Here is a 20,701-nt window from a genome sequence, read left to right as displayed (position 1 = left end):
ACAAGTTGAATTTTTAGCATTGACATAACATGAATCGCCACATATCATCTAGAGAAAATGAAATCAATATTATTTCATAGTTTTAATACGCATAATATTGATTGACATAGTTGTCGAGAAACATAAATACTATTTGTACATATTTGGACCCACGTTCTACAACATTATACAAATGTTGTCGTAAAGTCCAAGTGAGACCAGCGTCGGTGTGTCCATATCCAGGTGTGGATCAAGTCGGGTCGATGTGGAAACATTACCCTTTTTACGGGTCGATGGCTCTTAAAAAGTTAGGTTCAACTCGAAGATCAAATATAATAAGCACTGTCATATATAAGAACATATGTCATGAAATCATAACGTACGTTACATTACATGTCTTATTACAATTTTTTTTCAAATGGAAAAAGGGACAACTTATTGAGAATTTATTTGGTTCATTGTAAGCTTTTGTCCTTTGGATACAGCTTACAAGACTTGAAAAAAACTGCTCACATGTACTGAGGAGCAATCACACCATCCTTGACAATGTAATTCTGAGCAGGGAAGTCTTCTCCCTTGAAGTACTTCTCCAACATGTCTTTAGTCCCCGCCGCATAACGTATCTGTTTTTTTTCAAATCAAACAAATCACCAAATATATAATATCAATAATATATTTGACTAATTTTGATTAATTTCAAAGCGACTATTATGTATGATATTTGTTAACTCTTAAGGAAAACAATATTAACCTGTGCATCCATGGTGGTGCCAGAGATGTGAGGGGTCATGGCTTGGTTAGGCATGTAACGCCATGGATGGTCCTTAGGTGCTGGCTGTGGGTCCCAAACGTCTCCGCTATACCCTCCGATCTGTCCACTCTCCATCGCTTCCACCACAGCTTGCCTGTCCATGATGGCTCCTCTTGCATTGTTCACTATCAAAACTCCTTTCTTCATTTTCGCTATCATCTCTTTGTTGAACATTCCTCTACAGAAACATAATTAATAATCAATGTATATAAAATTTATATAAATATAAAAAAAATATTGTATTGTTTGTTTTTATTCAGAGTATCTTTAATTTTAGTGATATTCACAATTTTACCTTGTCTTCTCCGTGAGAGGCATGTTGAGAACCACAACATCACACTTAGGAAGCATTTCATTCAAGTTCTCAACGTAGTTAGCACCAATCTCTTTCTCCAGCTCAGGCTCCATCTGAAGCCTGTCATGGTACAATAAGTTGCACCCGAACGGTTTTAACCTTTGCAACAAAAGCTTCCCGATTCTTCCAGCTCCTACGGTTCCTATCGTCTTCCCTTCCAGATCATACGCTCTATACGCAATCCCCGCAACGTTCCACTCTCCATTGACGACCTGGTTGTACCCTGGTACAAAGTTGCGCATGAGGATCAGGATTCTCATCAGCTCATCTTCTGCCACAGAGACCACGTTGCTTCCTGTGACTTCAGCCACCGTCAGGCCAGCAGCTGCAGCTGCTTGTAGGTCGATGTGGTCGGATCCAATACCAGCAGTGAGGAGAAGCTGGAGGTTCTTGGCTTTCTTGATCCTTTCCGCAGTCACGTAAGCCGGGTGAAATGGGGTGGATATCAAGACATGAAGATCCGGGATGTGCTTCTCAAGTTCTGCCAATTATAAGAGTAGCATTAGAAGAGTCATACATATAGTATGTGCTATGCATTAAAAAGAATAATAAATATATGTGCTAGGCATCTAATAATAATAATAAAAAAGTAATAACATATGAGATTTTTAAGTGATAATTAAAATCTTATGTACGGATTTGATGAATACTTACCACAGTCTAGACCTTCTTTGTCGTCAGTGACAATGTACTGATGTCCTTGTGATTCGAGCCAGTTGCGGATTCCTAAGGAGTTCTCGACGCAGCCGAGGAAGTTAGGGTTCTTGGAAGCGTATTCATTGGCTTTGTAGAAAACTCCAACAATCTTTTTGCTCTCACCAGAAGAAGCCTGTTTCATAAACCGGTTCAGAAAACTATTTAACATAAAGTTTCTATATAGCCGTTACATATATAGGAAAACAAACTCGAAGCATGTAAGTTTTAAAGAAACCCTGTCTTAAGACTTGTGTGTCAAGTTTTGAAAACTAACGTGCATACACTCAATTAGTATTATTAATAAAAGCCCAAACGTTTTATAAGCTTGTTTAGAGGCCCATAATCTTGCAAGAGAGCCTAACAAAATATCCTGTCGTTTAATATCAAGAAAGAAACACCATGTAGTCATTGCTTCTAGGATGAAAAAAATGAAATAAATCAATAATCAGAAAGGAGTGTTTCAAACAAAAAATAATCAATAATCAGAAAGGACGGTTGTACTTTCATAATTTCCGTCACACGTTACAGTCATGCATGCACTGTCTGAATCATTATCACAACTAAATGAATTCTTCAACACCAAAACCCTGGATCTCATCAATTTGAGTGAAATTATATGGAAAAGGTCTCAAAACCTCCATCAGTTACGCAATATTAAAGTATTAGACAAACAAACTTAAAAAGCGTACACAAGTAACACGAGTTTCTCCAGAATATGGCAACCTTATAAAACTTATTATTAACACCAGAAATCTTGAAAAAGGAGAGAGATAGAAGATCGTACATGAAGGTGGCGAGCAAAGTAGCCAGAAGACGAAGAGGAAGAACAGGCCCTGATCGCCGCCCCGGTGAAACGTCTCATGGCCATCATTCTCAATAGAACAGCTGAAGAGATAAAAGAGAGTTTATTATCAATTTGGTTACTTCCTTGGTAGACTTACTAATGGGAAGGAGAAGAGACAACTACTTATATACACTTAGTTGATGAAAGTTCACGCACCTGATGAACCAAAACCAAATCGTCCCTTTGTCCAACCCAGCTACAACGTGACACGTGGCAAAGAAGATATAACCGACGGCTATCGAGCCATATTGTACTAACTAGGGATTAACCCGGGCTACGCCCGGGATTTTTATTTTTTTCTAATTTAAGTTGTTAAATTATTTATATTTAGGCTTTGATATATATTTATATAAATGTTAAAATGCATGTCATAATTAAAATTTATTTTTAAATTTTAACACGTTAAATTAACATATTTTTTACTATTTAAATATTTTTTTGTAATTTTATTGGCTATCTAGTTATCATATTTACCAAAACTATCTTTTGAGTGTTGGAATAAATGTTTTAGAGATTTTATTAAACTGCATAGTATTTTCGGATGGACCATATGCTCAACATTCGATCGATCCATAAAAAGATGGTCGATCTCCTTGGCCAGGTAAGTAAAATTTTAGCAAAAATATATTTTATTTTCAAATAATAAGTATATAACTATTCTTTTTAATATTTTTTTAATTGTATTTTTTGATTAAATTATTGTATTATAATGGTTATGTAAATATTTTTTGTGATGTTTGAATTTGTGTTGTTCGTATACTTAACCTAGATGATATTGATATTTAACAATTTATTGTTTTCTGGAAATAGAAAATAATGATATATCAAAACGTATCTAATACTTGTTAAATGATAGTATAATGTAAATTACATCCATTATTTGAAAATAACCATTTGTTGTTTTTATTTTTATTTTAAATCAGAAATTATTTTTATTTAAAAACATTATTCATATATAATATAATAGTTTAAGTTTGGAAGATTAATCTATATATAAAAATTATGTATATTTTTTAAAAAATAATTTAAGATATTATATATTGAGTATATGAATAAAAGCTGAATTTCTTATCTTGAAAATCAGATATTTATATTTTTGTCTTCATGTTATACTCACCAATCCATCATTGATATTTATAACTCAGTATGTTTTTTAAAAAACTTAGTTTTAAGTAATAAACGAATTTAATAAATTAAATTCATCACCTATAATGTTCTGTAAACTATATTTGAAAACTCTCTAAAATTATATTTTAAGCATAATATTATTATTATTTAATTTAAGTTATTTTAAACATAATATATGCTAAACAAACTTAAATTATATTTACAATAGGACCATCCTAAACCAGTTAGTAAACCAAAAACAATACTAAACCAACATGAACCAATACCTGATTCGGCGAGGAAGGAAGTGTTTCAGGATAAATGTTTGAATGGTTATTAACTGAAATGGTTTGATCATGAAAGAGTTATTATGAATATTAACAATAAAATTATGGATTAGATTAATTTAAATTTGTAAGAATACCTTTGAGTCTATGAAAAGCAATTCAATTCCCATGAATAAGTTTAGCTTTTGGAAGTTGCGGGTTTCCCAACAATGAATCCACCTAACAAAAAGTTTGTTGTTATAAGAAAAATCTCATTCAAGGTCATTAAAGGTTTCTGGGACGGCAAGAGTTGATGGTGAAACCATTTGTTTGCTCGAGTGCTTTGAAATTTTCCTTAATAGTGTGAGGTTGATGTGGATGGAATAATGAGTTTTATAGGGACTTTCTTGATGTAAAACTATACATTTTTTTTTGTTTAATGTGGTATTTTCATTTTTATTTAATTTACTACCATTTTAAGATAGAAGTACATTTTAAGATAGATGCTTAAATCTTAATGTACTTTTTCCATTTTTTTAAATGTTTATTTCCATTTCTTATATTTTTATTTACGTAATATCTATATTTTATATTTTAAAATAGATATTTAAATATTAATGTACTTTTTCCATTTTTTAAATTGTGTATTTACTTATATTATATATTTTACATTTTAAGATAGATGTTTAATGCTTGATGAACTTTTTCCATTTTTAAAAAAATTGTGTATTTACTTATTATTACATATATAATTCATATATTATATATTTACATTATTTACTTATTATTTATTTTCCTGTATATGTATTTCCATTTCATGTACTTTTCATTTACTTAATATCTCTATTTTACATTTTAAGATAAATGTTTAAATATTAATGTACGTTTTCCATTTTTTCTAAATTGTATATTTCCATTTGTTATACTTTTTATTTACGTAATATCTATATTTTAAATTTTAATATATATTTTTAAATCTTAATGTAATTTACCATTTTTTAAATTTGGTATTTACTTATATTATATATTTACTTATTATTTATTTTCTTTATATTGTGTATTTCTATTTCTTATACTTTCTATTTGCTAATAATTTTATATCTTAAGATTGATTTACATTTTAAGATAGATGTTTAAATACTAATGTACTTTTTCCATTTTTTAAAATTGTGTATTTCCTTTTCTTATACTTTCTATTTACTTAATATCTATATTTTACATTTTAAGATAGATGTTTAATATTTAATGTACTCTTTCCATTTTTTTAAAATTGTGCATTTACTTGTTATTGTATATATAATTCGTATATTTATATATTTATAATATTTACTTATTATTTATTTTTCTATATATTGAGTATTTCTCTTTCTTATACTTTATATTTAGTTAATGTCTATATTTTATATTTTAAGATAGATGTTTAAATTTGTACGTATTTTTCCATTTTTAATGTAAAACGGCAATGTTTAATAGAAGAACTTGGACAAATAGTCAAATAGTTATATTTATGTTTTTTTTTTCTTTTTTTTATAAAATGGTAATGTTACATTATGAAGATAACCCGTTTTTTTAGTGAACAAGGGTAATCTTACATATGTTTAATGTAGTTTTTCTATTTTTTTTATGTTGTATGTTTACATATTATTGTTATTTTTAAATGTAAAATGGTAATTTTACATATGTTTAATGTGGTATTTCCATTTTTTATATTGTATGTTTACATATTATTTATTATTTTCGAAATTATATATAATATTTTTTTTACAAAACAGTAATGTTACATTATGGAGATAAGCCGTCTTTTTGTTTAGTGAAAATGGTAATCTTACATATGTTTAATGTAGTTTTTCAATTTTTTTTGTTGTATGTTTACATATTATTTTCTTAAATAAAAATGTAAAATGGTAATTTTACATATGTTTAATGTAGTATTTCCATTTTTATGTTGTATGTTTTACATATATTTATTATTTTCGAAATTATATATAATGTTTTTTGTTTTTTTTATAAAACGGTAATGTTACATTATGGAGATAGACCGTCTTTTTTTTTAAGTGAAAAATAGTAATCTTACATATGTTTAATGTAGTTTTTCAATTTTTTTATGCTGTATGTTTACATATTTTTTATAAATTTTCGAAAATAAGTAATATTAAAATGTAAAACTGTATTTTATGCCACGTGTCATCTTTCAGGATTATATTATATATTTACTTATTATTTATTTTTCTTTATATTGTGTATTTCTATTTCTTATACTTTCTATTTACTAATAAATTTATATTTTAAGATTGATTTACATTTTAAGATAGATGTTTAAATATTAATGTACTTTTTCCATTTTTTTAATTGTGTATTTACTTTTCTTGTACTTTCTATTTGCGTAATATCTATATTTTACATTTTAAGATAGATGTTTAAATCTTAATATACTTTTTCCATTGTTTTTAAGTTGTGTATTTCTTTTTCTTATACTTTCTCTTTACTTAATATCTATATTTTACATTTTAAGATAGATGTTTAATATTTAATGTACTCTTTCCATTTTTTTGAAATTGTGCATTTACTTATTATTGTATATATAATTCGTATATTTATATATTTATAATATTTACTTATTATATATTTTTTTATATATTGAGTATTTCTCTTTCTTATACTTTATATTTAGTTAATGTCTATATTTTATATTTTAAGATAGATATTTAAATCTTTACGTATTTTTCCATTTTTAATGTAAAACGGCAATGTTTAATAGAAGAACTTGGACAAATAGTCAAATAGTTATATTTATATTTTTTTTCGTTTTTTTATAAAATGGTAATGTTACATTATGAAGATAAACCGTTTTTTTAGTGAATAATGGTAATCTTACATATGTTTAATGTAAAGTTTCCATTTTTTTTATGTTGTATGTTTACATATTATTGTTATTTTTAAATGTAAAATGATAATCTTACATATGTTTAATGTAGTATTTCCATTTTTATGTTGTATGTTTTACATATATTATTATTTTTGAAATTATATATAATGTTTTTTGTTTTTTTTTTATAAAACGGTAATGTTATATTATGGAGATAAGCCGTCTTTTTTTTAAGTGAAAAATAGTAATCTTACATATGTTTAATGTAGTTTTTCCATTTTTTATGCTGTATGTTTACATATTTTTTACAATTTTCGAAAATAAGTAATATTAAAATGTAAAACTATATTTTATGCCACGTGTCATCTTTCGGGAAAAAAATTTTCCGCTGATGTGGACGCCCTATGGAGCCTCAAAAGCTCCCTTTTATTAGTAGAGATTTGGTATTGATGTTTTCTGATAATTAAGTGTAAATTTCATGACCAAATCATAAGTATTCAAGTCATATATTTCTCTCTTTTCTCAGTCTCTGAATCTTTAAGAGCGAAATATTTCTAACCATTTTTGTTTTTTGTTATACTGATTAACTGGAGATTTATTTCTGAGTTAATTAAGATATCTATTATATTTATCGGATTTAGTTCTCCATTTTCGAATTTGTTTCTCCATTTAGCAGATTTTTCATATGCTTTTGCATGTTTTTCAAGTTTATTAAGAAATTATGAAAATTTAGATTTTTTGGACTATGCTTTGTTTGATATTTCGTGTGTAAATTTTCATTTTCGGATATAAATATCGAATTAGAGTCTAGTTTTGATTGAACCGAGTTGATTGTTGATTGATTAAGCTGTTTTAGTCCAGACTATAAATTTAGGCCCGAAAAGGTAAAGTTCAATATAAGCCCATCTATAGGGCCTGGTTCGTATCAGGTATTAAACGACGGCATTAAGATTCTCGGCATCGAGGCTCGGTTTGGTGATGTTTTTTTTTTCGCTTAACAACTCAGTTGGTGATGTTTAGGGAAAACAATGTGTCTCTGGAGAGAACTTGTGGAGTTTCCCCGGACGTTTTCGTTCTCAATGTGTATAAACATTCTATGTGCAAAGTGGGTCAACTGAGTCTCGCAGTTAGTTGGCTTGGAAATAGAGTTGTGGCGTTGATACCGTCACTTACAACACTGTGATTCGATTACGAGGTTTATGCGTTATGCCAACATGGTTTGGCTGACGAGGCTTATGGATTTTGTAAAGTTGTGAACGTTGCTAGAGCTAAAGCAGTTAGTGACGTGCATAAATCATCACATAATCATCATGGTTATAAACATTCTATTTTTAGATCATTCAGTTTGTAGCATGCATAAATCATGATTATAAACATTCTATTTTTAGATCATTCAGTTTGTAGCATGCATAAATCATCACATAATCTTTGAAAAGATAGTAAACTTGTGAACCAACATATTCCTTATGAAATACCCAAACCTGATAGTAAAATCATCCATATTTGAATGATAGAATGTCCACATAAAATTTTCGATTATATTTTATACGACGTAGTTATTAGAATTGTTTGAAAAAAGAACTTATTACAATGAAAGGTTGCAGAGAACTATTACTCGTCTCATTGACCCAACTCCCAGCCTTAGGAGTTTAATATGTCTAGAATTATAAATGCGCCAGCTATATAATCGCCTCTGCTAAAAAAGACTTATTTTCTCATAATTAATCTTCTACAAATGCCATTGCATTTTCCAAATAGATTACTGTTTGTAATTATATGTACAGTAAAAACTCTAGAAATTAATAATGTTGGGACTATGATAATTTATTAATTTCTAGAGTTATTAATTTAAGAGATTCCTCTTTAGACTTATACTCCCTCCGTTTTTTAATATAAGTCGTTTTACAGCTATACACGTAGATTAAGAAAATCATTAATTTCTTATATTTTCTAAACAAAAACATCATTAATTATTATTTAACCACAATTCAACCAATAGAAAAATAGAAGATATATTACCATTGGTTATACAATATTAATTATTAATAAATTTTACATAGAAAACCGAAAACGACATATAATTTGGAACAAAAAAATTTCTCTAAAACGATTTATATTAAAAAACGGAGGGAGTATCTTTCTTATTTTTAAGTAGTGTAGAAAAATGAAAAAATTTATTTGTTTCATTATATTGTACATTGGTTAGTGTTTATACATTTGAATTTTAATTATTTTAGTAGAATACTGATATAGTTTATGTATGAATACATATTATACAATACAAATTCACTTTTATATGTAACTCGATAAAATTAAAAATAAAACTAGAGATGAAATTCATTTTTGAAGAAAGATACAATAAAAAATTATATACGTTTATATAAATGTATATATGTTTATATAAATTTATAGATGGAAATTATTAATTTATGATTTTAATGAGACTATATATTTACATAAGATTTTTCAAAATAGTATTATCTTATTATTTATCGAATAATTTTTATTTTGCACCGATTCAAGTTGAGACCGGAAAAATATAGTGTTTATTAATTTATAAGGTTTCTCCTGTAATAAATTAAATAACTATATAGTACTCCCGCTGTTTCACAAAGAGTGTCAATTATACATTTTTCACACATATTAAGGAACTCATTAAAACGTATTTATGTTTTCATTAATATCACAAATCTAACCAATGGAATTTCAGATAAATAGATTTATTTATAAAATCAATGCATTTTGCAATTAATTTTGAGCTGAAAGGTTGAATAAGTTGCATTGGTATTGTAAAATGACATTTTTTGTGAAACAAGAAAAATGAGCTAAATTGACACTTAATATGAAACAGAGGGAGTATATCATAGTGTCAAAACTATTGGCAATTCTAAGTTCAAAAAAAAAGTATTGGCAGTTCTGATGATGCATCCCAAGAATAAATATTTTTTTTTGTAAAGACAACTTATAAATCAATGAATAAAACACTAAGACATGATGTTAAAAAAATGCAGGAAACAAATTCTGAAAATGATTTATCAAAAAATCAAATTCTGAAAATGTTTTCGAAATAGTAGTTTTTTTTTTGTTCAAAAGAGTAGTTAACAATCGTTTATTTGCTTACGTACATGAAAATTTGTAAAAATGCATCGGACGACGGACATGTTATCTGACAGAAGAAGTTACTAACAGAACAGTATACGTAATTATAGATATATTGCTGGGGCACAACGATCAAGATATTTTAATGATAAGAGAGGGAGCTTCTATTCTCTATTTTTTTTGTTACAAAACACTGTTTTTCTTCATTTCACGAAATCTCCTAATCCCAAGAGAGTCAAATCATCTTCTAGTTAAGTATCTGCCTTAGATTAATTGCTAACTCTCATGCACATACTTATCATACAGAATATTAGTAATTTATTGTGCTGAATACTCTAACCCAAGATTCCCGGACGATGGTCCGAGAGTATCATTGTACAAAATTAAATTTATCTATTAGATTAGCCATTTCAATCTTTTTTTACCAATGCTAGAGATATTTTTATAAGGATATATGTAATGTATAATTTCTATTTTGACAATGATAAAGGCAAATCACTATGGATCTCACTTTCCAATCGGTTGCAGCAAGAACCACAAGTCCTTGAGTTATATTTATAGGTTTGTTGTACTCTCAAAACCCTAATCCGTTTCATGAGTTTAAAACTTGCATCGCCATTGATTTTTTTTTTAATAGAGTCCAAGAAAAAGTGGTGTATTTTTCGGGTTAAAATTCTAACCAAGAATTTTTTGCTTATGATGTATTCAATAACCAAGGTTCAAAATATACTTTGATAAACACTAGCCTGACACATGAAACTTCGATGCCGAAAATAGCTCTAAGATCAATGACGAATCTTTTTTAAGCATACACGTGATTTTTGTGTCCCCCTAGACCATCTTAGGGAGTCCATGTTTTCAAACTTTCAGTGGAAAATCTTGATTAACTCATTAAACTAATCCGTATCAGTAATCAACAGCTTGCATCTCAGAAATATGTTAGTATCATCACATGCCAGACACAATCAATACACTATTTAATAAGCCCATATACCTGTATAATGTGACTAGCTATTATTTACACTCTTTACATAAATATTCCACTAGGTCTTGTAGTAGTACTATTTAATAACTCCATCAAATAACTACTCATACAATCTCTTTACTTTTCTCTTTCTATATATGATCTCTCTCGTCCATCTTCCAAAGAAACAAAAATAATGAGGAAAAAAGTAAGTACTAGTGGTGAAGAAGGAAACAATGAGTACAAGAAAGGTTTGTGGACTGTAGAAGAAGACAAGATCCTCATGGATTATGTCAAAGCTCATGGCAAAGGTCATTGGAATCGTATAGCCAAAAAGACTGGTCTCTTTTCTCTTTCTACTCTCTCGCTCATACTTTTTGTGTGGGGGCGAAAATTGATATCATAGATTTTCTTTTATGAATGGTTAACCTCTTAACCTAAGTTAATAATATTGTTGCTTATTTATTTAGAATGGTAAGTCCGTATATCGCAGTCTAAGCTTGAATCTGGATTACAGTTATATCTAGCGGTTATGGGTAGAAACGATAGATTATGAAGTCAACTCTACTTGATTACCTCGTTAAACTGGAATACCATTGTATCTCTATCTGTTATTTGCTGATTCATGGGTGATAATTGATGCTAACTTATGGGTTACTGTGTAAATTAGGTTTAAAGAGATGTGGAAAGAGTTGTCGATTGAGGTGGATGAATTATCTCAGCCCAAATGTTAAAAGAGGCAATTTCACCGAGCAAGAAGAAGATCTTATCATTAGGCTCCACAAGTTGCTTGGTAATAGGTATATATTATAACTTCATTAGTTACATTTACTTCATTAAACTAACTGCTTCAAGAGAAAGAATACAGCTATTTATTTATCCATGTTCATCACTATAAATCATCATGATTTTATTCTCGAACTTGCTATGGAGCACGTGTTTTTATCCTCCAAAATTTACTTAAGACATATCTAGAAGTATGATTAAAAGTAGGGAACTAATTTATAGTTGATTTGTATTTAAATAGGTGGTCCTTGATTGCTAAAAGAGTGCCGGGTCGGACGGATAACCAAGTGAAGAATTATTGGAACACACATCTGAGTAAGAAACTTGGAAACAAAGATCCAAAAACCAAGCCGAGTAATGGTGATATTGTCCATCAGACCAGTCTCACAAATCCTACTGAAACATTAGAAGAAACAAATATCTCAAATATTAATGATAACAGTGAGATTCAAGAAGATCGTCAAGGAAGTAACTATTTGAGTTCACATTGGGTCCATGATGATGAGTTTGAGCTAAGTTCACTCACCAACATGATGGATTTTATAGACGGACACTGCTTTTGATGTTTTTTAATTTAGCTTTGGTTTTCATTTAGTCTTGTTAAGTTGTTATCTTCATAGCTGATCAAACACTAATACATCAACAATCTTTGATTAAAAGTTGTCAATGTGTTAATGTATAATTGGCTAAGTCTTTTAATTAGGTTAACTTTCTTGGGTTATATATATGCGTGAAAACTCTATGCATCAATATATGTTATGTTTGTATCTTCCTAAGCAATATTTTTGTATTTTCTTGTGTCAAATGTTCATATAACTAAACATGTTAAATATAAGTTCAACTTATAATCTGAAATTAAAAAAATAACTAGATTTTGACACGCACATTTTATAAATGTTTTAGATATATAATTTCCATTTTAGTGTTATATATTGTGTAACTCTATAACATTATTATTATTTATTTATTATTCAATATTATAAATATATAGTAATTTTTCATACATTTTACTTTATTATTAATTTTTATTACTTACGAATATATTTTCGAATTAGATACAACAAAATAAAAATCTAAAATAATCAATTAGAGAGCCTCCTTCAAAATATTTTTTCTTTAATTTATACATTTGCATGTAATACATTTTTAAATTTTATTTAGAGTATTAATTATAGAAAATATATATATTTAAAATAATTTATATTTACATGTTGTGTTTACAAAATACTATACTTTAACATATATCATTTTAGTATTTCACGGGATTTATATGTAAGTCACTATTTTGTTTAAATAATATAATATATTATTTTAGTAAATTTAATTGATATAGGATATTTTTTTGATGTTATGATATTAAGCCCAGTTTTTTTATTAAGATTTCAAAATATTATATTTCTTTAATTTTACAACATATATATTATTTTTTTCATGGTGTATTTTAAAAAGTTATTCTTTATTATCTATGATTTTATATTTTGTATTTGTAAAATTTGAAATATTATCATTTTGAGTTTGGATATATATTTTCAAAATTGTAATATTTTTTCAAGAATTTTTTTGAAAATTACAAATTCTCAATAGATTTTGTTAAAATTAAAATAAAATAATTATTTATAATTAAAATTTGATTTGTCATTAGTATTTTAAATAAATTATTAAAATAATATAATTTTCTAATAACATTTTTAGAATAGTATATAAACTAAAGGTTATTATATACTATTGTATTTTTGTATATAAACATTTTTAGACAATATATTGTTGAGAGTTTCAAAATAAATAAAAAGATAATATATAGTTGTAGATATAAAAGTTTAACTTATGTTAATAAATTTATTTATGTACAAAAATATTATATAGTTTACGAATTCTAACCCATTTTAATGATGAGTGATAATTCAATTAAATGAAATAATTTTTTAAAAAATAAATTTTCTTAATTTATCTATGTAATATAATTTTGTCGTATTTAATTCATAAATCACTTATATTTTTATATAATACAGAATATAATTATATAATTTATAATAAAAAGTATAGAATATTTATTTTCTTGTTCTAGAATAAAGTTTTAATTAACATTGATTTATAATATATTATATTATTAATTACGAAATTAATTAATGCATTATTTTATTAAAAAATATTTAAATTTTCAGTAAAATTTTGTTAAATTCTTTCCCAACAGGTTTTATTATAATTAAAAAATAATATTTAAAATTTATAGTTGGTTTATTATTAATGTAAATAATAAAATATGTCATATTAACTATTTTTAAGTGATCCTACTATAACTCGTTAGTAGTAAATAAAAATAAGATCCTAAATTAATAGATTATATGATAATTAATGGCATGTTAGAAGTTCTACTTGTATTTATATAACGAAAAGAAGAAAACAATGGGAGTGATTGGTTAGGCTGTAACTATAGAAAATTTGCTTTAAAAATTAGTCTGTAGAATTTTTTGATTTAGCTTAATGGATGTAGCTTTGAAATTTCATACAGTTAAAAAAATGGGGCTTTAGAAAATAAGATTTTTACAACCATTTTTTGTATGTTTTTGCTGTAATTTTAATATTTTGGTTGTAGTTTTAAACTAAGATAAAACATGATTGATAGTATTTAAGGTTGTAGATGAAAATTAAAGGTAAAGTCACTTCCTACAACTCAACCAATCACACCCAATATGTACTAGCTCCTTTGGTTTCAATGAAGATTCCAATCTAAGATAGTAGTATGTAACAATAATATTTGTGTTTCCCTAGTGCTGATTTTAGTTAAAATAATTCTAATGTACTATGAAGTGAGAGATTAGACACAATCCTTGATTGCCCTGGCGACCTTAATTTACACAAAAGAAAATTAAGTACTAGTCAGAAATTATATTGGTCGAATTTACATTCACACGTCCCTAAAAAATCTATAAATTTCTGTGACAAAACTGCACCCCTTCTTAATTTATGATCTTTGTCTTTTGTTTTAATATGTTCTTTTAAAGCTTGTTCCCCACCCTTCATTGATTTTAAATTATACTGTCTTTTAAATAATGCATGACACTATTACATTTTGTATATTAAGCATGGAGTACACTCGAAGTAGAGGGGGTTTGATGATCTACAAGGGGACACGTTGGTTATGTATAATTGAAATGACAAGCTGAAGGTTCCCAGATTTGACCAGATCGATCTTAATTAATGAAATTAATATGGCAGCCACATCTCCATCCTAGACAACAATTTTAACAATTTTTTAATTCGTGATTCTGTAGAAAAATATACGCAAATTCAATGAAAATAAAAACAGATTTTCATTTTAAAACCTCTAATTTAATTATTCTTTTCATTTAATGAACATTTTATTCTGTCATTTTAAATATTCTATGATTTTGACATTTCACCTTGTTATAAATCGGAACCAACTAAATAAAGAACAAATTAAAACCGAATAAGCATATAATTAAAATTTTATATAGAAATTCAGAATTCAATTTTATTCATTTTATAAGTCGGGTAGATAGTTGAGAAAATGAAGCTTAACTCAAATAAAGATGCAGAGTTATTCGAGTAGCCATTAATTTAGATGGGAGATCAAGAGTAGAGAGAAAGGTGATGAAGATGGTGAAGATGATTATGATATATTGGTTCAAATAGGATGAACGGGAGAGAGGCCGAACTGGAGTTCCCAAAGCTCAAAAGCTCCCTTAACAAAGTCATAATAGCCTCCCTTCAAAGCAAGTGTTCCTTTGACAACACCTTCTCTCACAAATGGGTACGTTAATAGGTTTGCTAGTGACACATTCACTGCCTCCTACAACATTCAACATACTTTTATTAGAAACCATTGTGATATCAATTTTATTTTTTTGTTGTTAAAAAAGTGATATCAATAGTGACATTCGACAGAATTATGTCATAGCCGTTAGGCCCGTTACCTTCTTCTTCTTTTTTTCTGGAACCTAAAAAACATTTTCTGAACAAATATATACTACATAATATAAACACCCAAAATTCTGAAAACAAGCAAATACAACATTGCAAGATTTTGTACATGGAACTATATATGGTGTTTACCGCCTAAGGTTTCAAACTGTTTTCTTGTGTAATTTTTTTCATTATTCGATGAGTTAACACAAACGAAAGATTTTAGTTTATATACATTTTTAAAAAGATTCATGTTTTAATGTTTCAGCTTAAATGATCAAAGACGGTTCTGTCGTTCTGACTAGCTATTTTTGTTTAGTTTATAAAAATCAAAGATATTGAAACTGTATATAAATATAGCATATCGAAAGATTAATTAACCTCGATATGTCTCATATGCTAAAGACTATTAACAAAGCAAATACAGTTTTGATCAAATAACAAAAATAACTATATGACTGACATTAGAAGGAATCATGAGTTGCCAAAAAAAAAAAAACGAGTCATGATTAATATAATCTGATCTGTTGTCTAGTATTATAAGATTTTCATAACGATTAATAAGATAACAGAGGAATAAATGGAGAATAAACATACCCTTTCACATCGGCCACATTGGTCTTCAAATGCTGAACTTTCAGCTTCTGCCAAAACTTTTGACTTTGCTGGCAAACAGATTTTGACCCAATCCTCTATGAAATCACTGCAATTTCAGTAAACATATCGTCGTAATAACTAACAAGAAACATAACTTTCATCTGATTCATTTGTTTTGTTAATTAGAGATTGTTAGCAAACTTAAAACATACTTATATACAAGCTGATATACATATATAATTCATAAAAGAAAAGAATCTATTACGTGGAGTTGTTTCCGTCAAGAGCAAATGACATAAGTCCCTTGATGCCACCACATGCACTGTGACCTATTATCACAATGTTCTCGACCTACATTCATAAATTCCAATAAACTTCTGTTTATACGTATTTATTTGTATACACATGTATTGTTGTGATATACACACAAAAAACGGCCCAGCCCGTATATCTAACCCACGGCATTGGACGGGCCCGTTACATATCGCCACAGCTTGCTTTTTTACATATGTATATGCGTTTACAATACAGTTTCCTCATGATACCAATAATTTTCAGAACAATATAATATATATACAGAGAGAGATACCTTAAGGTGCAAGACAGCGTATTCAATGGCCGCTCCAACTCCTGCATATTTGACCTGCAATTATATTTAAGATAAAAAGCCATGTCATGCCTTCGTAAGCCAAACATCCCCTTCTTGATCAATAACTAGTGATTGATAACCAACAGAAGTATTTTTTCGGTGAGGTCTTTTGTATAAAATATTACCTGATCATAAGGAGGAACCATATTAGCAATGTTACGAACCACGAAGGCATCTCCAGGATGGAAATTTAGCACGTGCGATGGGCACACACGTGAGTCCGAACAAGCAAACACCATGTACTGCACCATTTCATAGTATATGAGTATATACTATTATCTAACAAATACATACAACCAACAATTTATTTGTTTTTCTTCTTCGTTTTTTCACCTTTGGGCTCTGACCTTTGGCGAGCTCACCGTACAAAGCAGGGTTCGTACTGGAAAAAGTTAAGATACAGTATAATTAAGTTTCAAATTATGACATGGTTATTAGTGTTACTAAAACGAAAATATTGATAAGAAAGAAGAACAAGAAGAGAGATTCATTACTCGTATTTCTCCTTCTTGAAGGTGACGAAGCCTTCCTTAATTCGTTCCACAGGATCGAATGGTTTGCCGTCCGATGACGAGATTTTCTTAAGCTCAGCCGTGATCTGCTCCACCTTGGCCGCAGCCACCGTCTTCAGGTCATCCTTCTCACTGCTCGTAACACGGAAATATTATGAACTATAGGCTAATATACAATATCTATTTTCCTGATCTTCCTTTTGATCAGAAAACAACTTTATAAAACCATAATTTTACAAAATCTTCTGGATTCTATCAGTTTTCAATATCTTTAACATCTACTTACATGACAAGCTTCTTGAGAGCTTCGAGGGCGTCTTCGTATGATTGGCTTCCCATGTCTTCTTAGTTTTTCGCTGATACTGTCAGTCATTGATCCAAACAACTTATACATATATATAACAAAGTCTCTTACCAGAAACAAAAGTTATTTTCTTTTACCTTATCTAAAAAGTAATTAACCAAATTAGAATTTGAGAAAAGAAGAAAAAGGTGGATGCAATCTCTTTTATATACAAATAAAGGATATTAACTTTTCTATTTAGGTGGTGAATCAAAAGAAAATTAAACGTTAGGAGGATGTATTAAACTACAATTCAATTTTATCTATATTTCCACATTATTATTACGAACACTCATTTCCTAAACAATTTATTTATAGAACTACTTAAACCTTTAAAATATCCAATAGTACCAGAACAAAAATTCTAGAAAATATTTGGAAAAGTGTATAAACATTTATTCAACTGACTTAAGCTTTTTCCCAAAAATACACATGTATTTCATAACTTTTGGTGTTATTTTCGAACTCTTTTAAATCTGTGCTATTTATCAAAACAAACAACGAGGACCGTGACAATTTGCATGTATTTATATTTGCAAATATTTGTTGACAACAAGAAAGACCATTTATTTTAAATTAATATTTAGAAGATATTAGTCCAAAAATAAGGTAAAAGTGGATATTCAAACTTAAAAACACATCAAACTTTACTATTTGTAGTCAAATTCTATAAAGTTATGAATTCATTTGAGATTTAGTTCCAAATATATAAATTTGAAGATTATATACTAGATGTATATAAGTTTGAATTAAGCTGACTTTCTATATATAGTTTCAAAGTCAATAGATTTATTGTCTACAGTATAAACTGTCAAAAGTAAAAGGATAAAAAAGCTCACACAAAAAAAAGTGGTCGACGGACGGGATCTCGTTATATTAACTATTAATAATTATCAAAGATTTTTTTGGCAAAAAAAAGACTATCAAAGATTTAAAGATAACTACAATACAACGGTTCTTTTATAGACACACCCATTCAAAAACAATAGAAACCAAAGTATATTATAACAAGCATCGGAAATATGGTAATTTATACCAGTAAACTTCATTATAAATGAAGTAGAATACGGTCTAACATCTATATTATTAAAGTTGAAGTACACATTGGGATTGTTTGGCAATATGAATAGTAGTTAAAAAATAGTACTGTTTGGAAACATGGATAGCAATAAATTAAAAAAAACAATAATGGGCTTATGCTATTAAAAAAAATTGAAAGTCCATTACATTATATTAAAAAGTAATGGATCTATGTTACTTGATATATATATTCAAATCAAAATAATAATTTAAAATTAATTTATATCAAAAATTCATTCAAAAATATACATATATTCAAAATTTGATTTTTACTAACATATTTTCCAATAACTATTATAATTTTTTTAAATATATATAATAAAAATACAATACAAAATCTAATTTCAAACACCAACTTAAATTATGGTTTTATATTTCACATTAAGTTTTAAAATATAATATGTGATTATTTATATGATTGTACGTATAAAATATTATTAATTATAAGAAAACTTATTTGATGGTACGTATAAAATACGATTAGTTATATGATAAGACATATTTTTGTAACCTATGATAACACATATAGGATATATATAATAGTGATTAGGGGTGGACGTTCGGATTCGTTTTCGGGTCTTTTTGGGATTTCGTGTTCAGTTCAGATCTTTGAAGATTTGGTTCTGATTTGGATAACCAATTTAAATAGGTTTGGTTTAAATATTTGGATAGAGAATTAATAATTATTTAAGTATTTTTAGAGTTTTGAGTATTTTTTTAACTATTTAAGATATTTACGTTTAATTATTTGTATATATTTTCAAGCATTTATGCGAACTTAAAAGTATCATATATATAAGTATATAAATCTATTTTGGATACCCAAAATAATTCGGTTCGGATCGGATTAGGTTTCAATTATTCAAATACCAAAATTTTGAATAATTCAGATATTTAATCAATTCTGGTTCGGAATTAGTACTACTTATTCGGATTAAGATTGGTTTGAATCTTCGAATTCAAGTTTTTTACTCAACCCTAAATAGTGACATAAGAAGCAAATATCATCATTTTTTTAAAAAAAAAATAGACCCGCACGGGCGTGCGGGTCAAAATCTAGTTATCGATTATATAATTAGCAAACGATAATAAAAAGTGTTCAAATTTGAATGGTTAAGTGTTTTTGGAAGAAAGGATGCGATGGACGGATAGTGGAAATGTAGTTTCTCCATTTTAATGAAACAGGTTTGCTTTAAGATTATGAGTTTTTTTATAAAAAAAATAACAATCTCGTTACATCACGTTAAAGAGAAAACAATGCACGGATTGTTTATACTTATTCAGAAAAAGAAAAAAAAAGAAACACGAGTATGTTCCAACAATTTTGGAAGTTTGGCGAAATCACTTTACACGTAGATTCACACTAGCTAACCTCTGTCTTACGTGATTGGCCAACAAATTAACAAGCATGTATAAACAAACAGAAACCGAATGAATGTATAATATGTACAGAACTGAATACGTATATACTATACCCAGTCGGTGGTGAATATGCTGATGCAGGAACCAGAAGAGGAAGAGGAGGGACAGGCAATGAGGGAGGGATGAAGAGAGAAAGGGTATTTATAATAGACAGAGCAAGAAGTTATAGTACTACCGTAAAGATTATATGAAGTGTAAATAGGTAACTAATGTGTGGATGTATTTGAGTGTTTTGAGATATCAATTTAAACGAAGGAAGATGGGCCTTTGGTGTTTCCTGATCTCATGGATAATGAAAGCGAAACGTGAGGTGTCTTTCTTTTCTTGTGGTGTATAAGGACTATACTTCTCTCATAATCTTTTCTCTAAGATTTTTTTTCTAAATAATCCTTTCTAGTTTT

General features: G+C 27.8%; 3 protein-coding genes and 1 long non-coding RNA gene across 5 annotated transcripts; 2 read left to right on the top strand and 2 right to left on the bottom strand.

Annotated features, from left to right (window-relative positions):
- Window positions 1-303: 303 nt before the first annotated feature.
- On the bottom strand, window positions 304-2,941 carry LOC103850951 (formate dehydrogenase, chloroplastic/mitochondrial). Its single transcript, XM_009127758.2, has 5 exons — window positions 2,626-2,941; window positions 1,800-1,974; window positions 1,086-1,626; window positions 731-968; window positions 304-602 (listed from the first exon to the last, which is right to left on the bottom strand). Exons 1-5 carry the CDS (start codon window positions 2,710-2,712, stop codon window positions 489-491), a joined length of 1,155 nt encoding a protein of 384 aa, XP_009126006.1. The 5' UTR covers window positions 2,713-2,941; the 3' UTR covers window positions 304-488.
- Window positions 2,942-8,975: 6,034 nt separating this feature from the next.
- LOC103850949 (transcription factor WER) lies at window positions 8,976-13,696 on the top strand. The gene is made up of 3 exons (XM_009127757.3): window positions 8,976-11,328; window positions 11,658-11,787; window positions 12,015-13,696. Exons 1-3 carry the CDS (start codon window positions 11,184-11,186, stop codon window positions 12,334-12,336), a joined length of 597 nt encoding a protein of 198 aa, XP_009126005.1. The 5' UTR covers window positions 8,976-11,183; the 3' UTR covers window positions 12,337-13,696.
- A 1,526-nt stretch (window positions 13,697-15,222) lies between these two features.
- LOC103850948 (beta carbonic anhydrase 1, chloroplastic) lies at window positions 15,223-20,597 on the bottom strand. 2 transcript variants are annotated; one of them, XM_009127756.2, is made up of 9 exons: window positions 20,354-20,597; window positions 17,742-17,817; window positions 17,438-17,587; window positions 17,277-17,325; window positions 17,069-17,185; window positions 16,884-16,937; window positions 16,560-16,645; window positions 16,295-16,400; window positions 15,223-15,584 (listed from the first exon to the last, which is right to left on the bottom strand). In XM_009127756.2, exons 2-9 carry the CDS (start codon window positions 17,792-17,794, stop codon window positions 15,420-15,422), a joined length of 780 nt encoding a protein of 259 aa, XP_009126004.1. In that variant the 5' UTR covers window positions 17,795-17,817; window positions 20,354-20,597; the 3' UTR covers window positions 15,223-15,419. The 2 variants fall into 2 exon arrangements, with proteins under 2 accessions (XP_009126004.1, XP_033139892.1); XM_033284001.1 differs by lacking the exon at window positions 20,354-20,597 and adding an exon at window positions 17,897-17,933.
- LOC117131721 lies at window positions 18,187-20,301 on the top strand. Its single transcript, XR_004454898.1, has 2 exons — window positions 18,187-18,889; window positions 19,939-20,301. It is a non-coding gene; the product is annotated as an uncharacterized LOC117131721 (long non-coding RNA).
- Window positions 20,598-20,701: the final 104 nt, after the last annotated feature.

This window comes from Brassica rapa, chromosome A02 (genome assembly GCF_000309985.2).
Source record: "Brassica rapa cultivar Chiifu-401-42 chromosome A02, CAAS_Brap_v3.01, whole genome shotgun sequence".
Classification (NCBI taxonomy): Eukaryota; Viridiplantae; Streptophyta; class Magnoliopsida; order Brassicales; family Brassicaceae; genus Brassica; species Brassica rapa.
The sequence above is the reverse complement of the archived record's forward strand: the minus strand, read 5'-3'. Positions and strand labels throughout refer to the sequence as shown.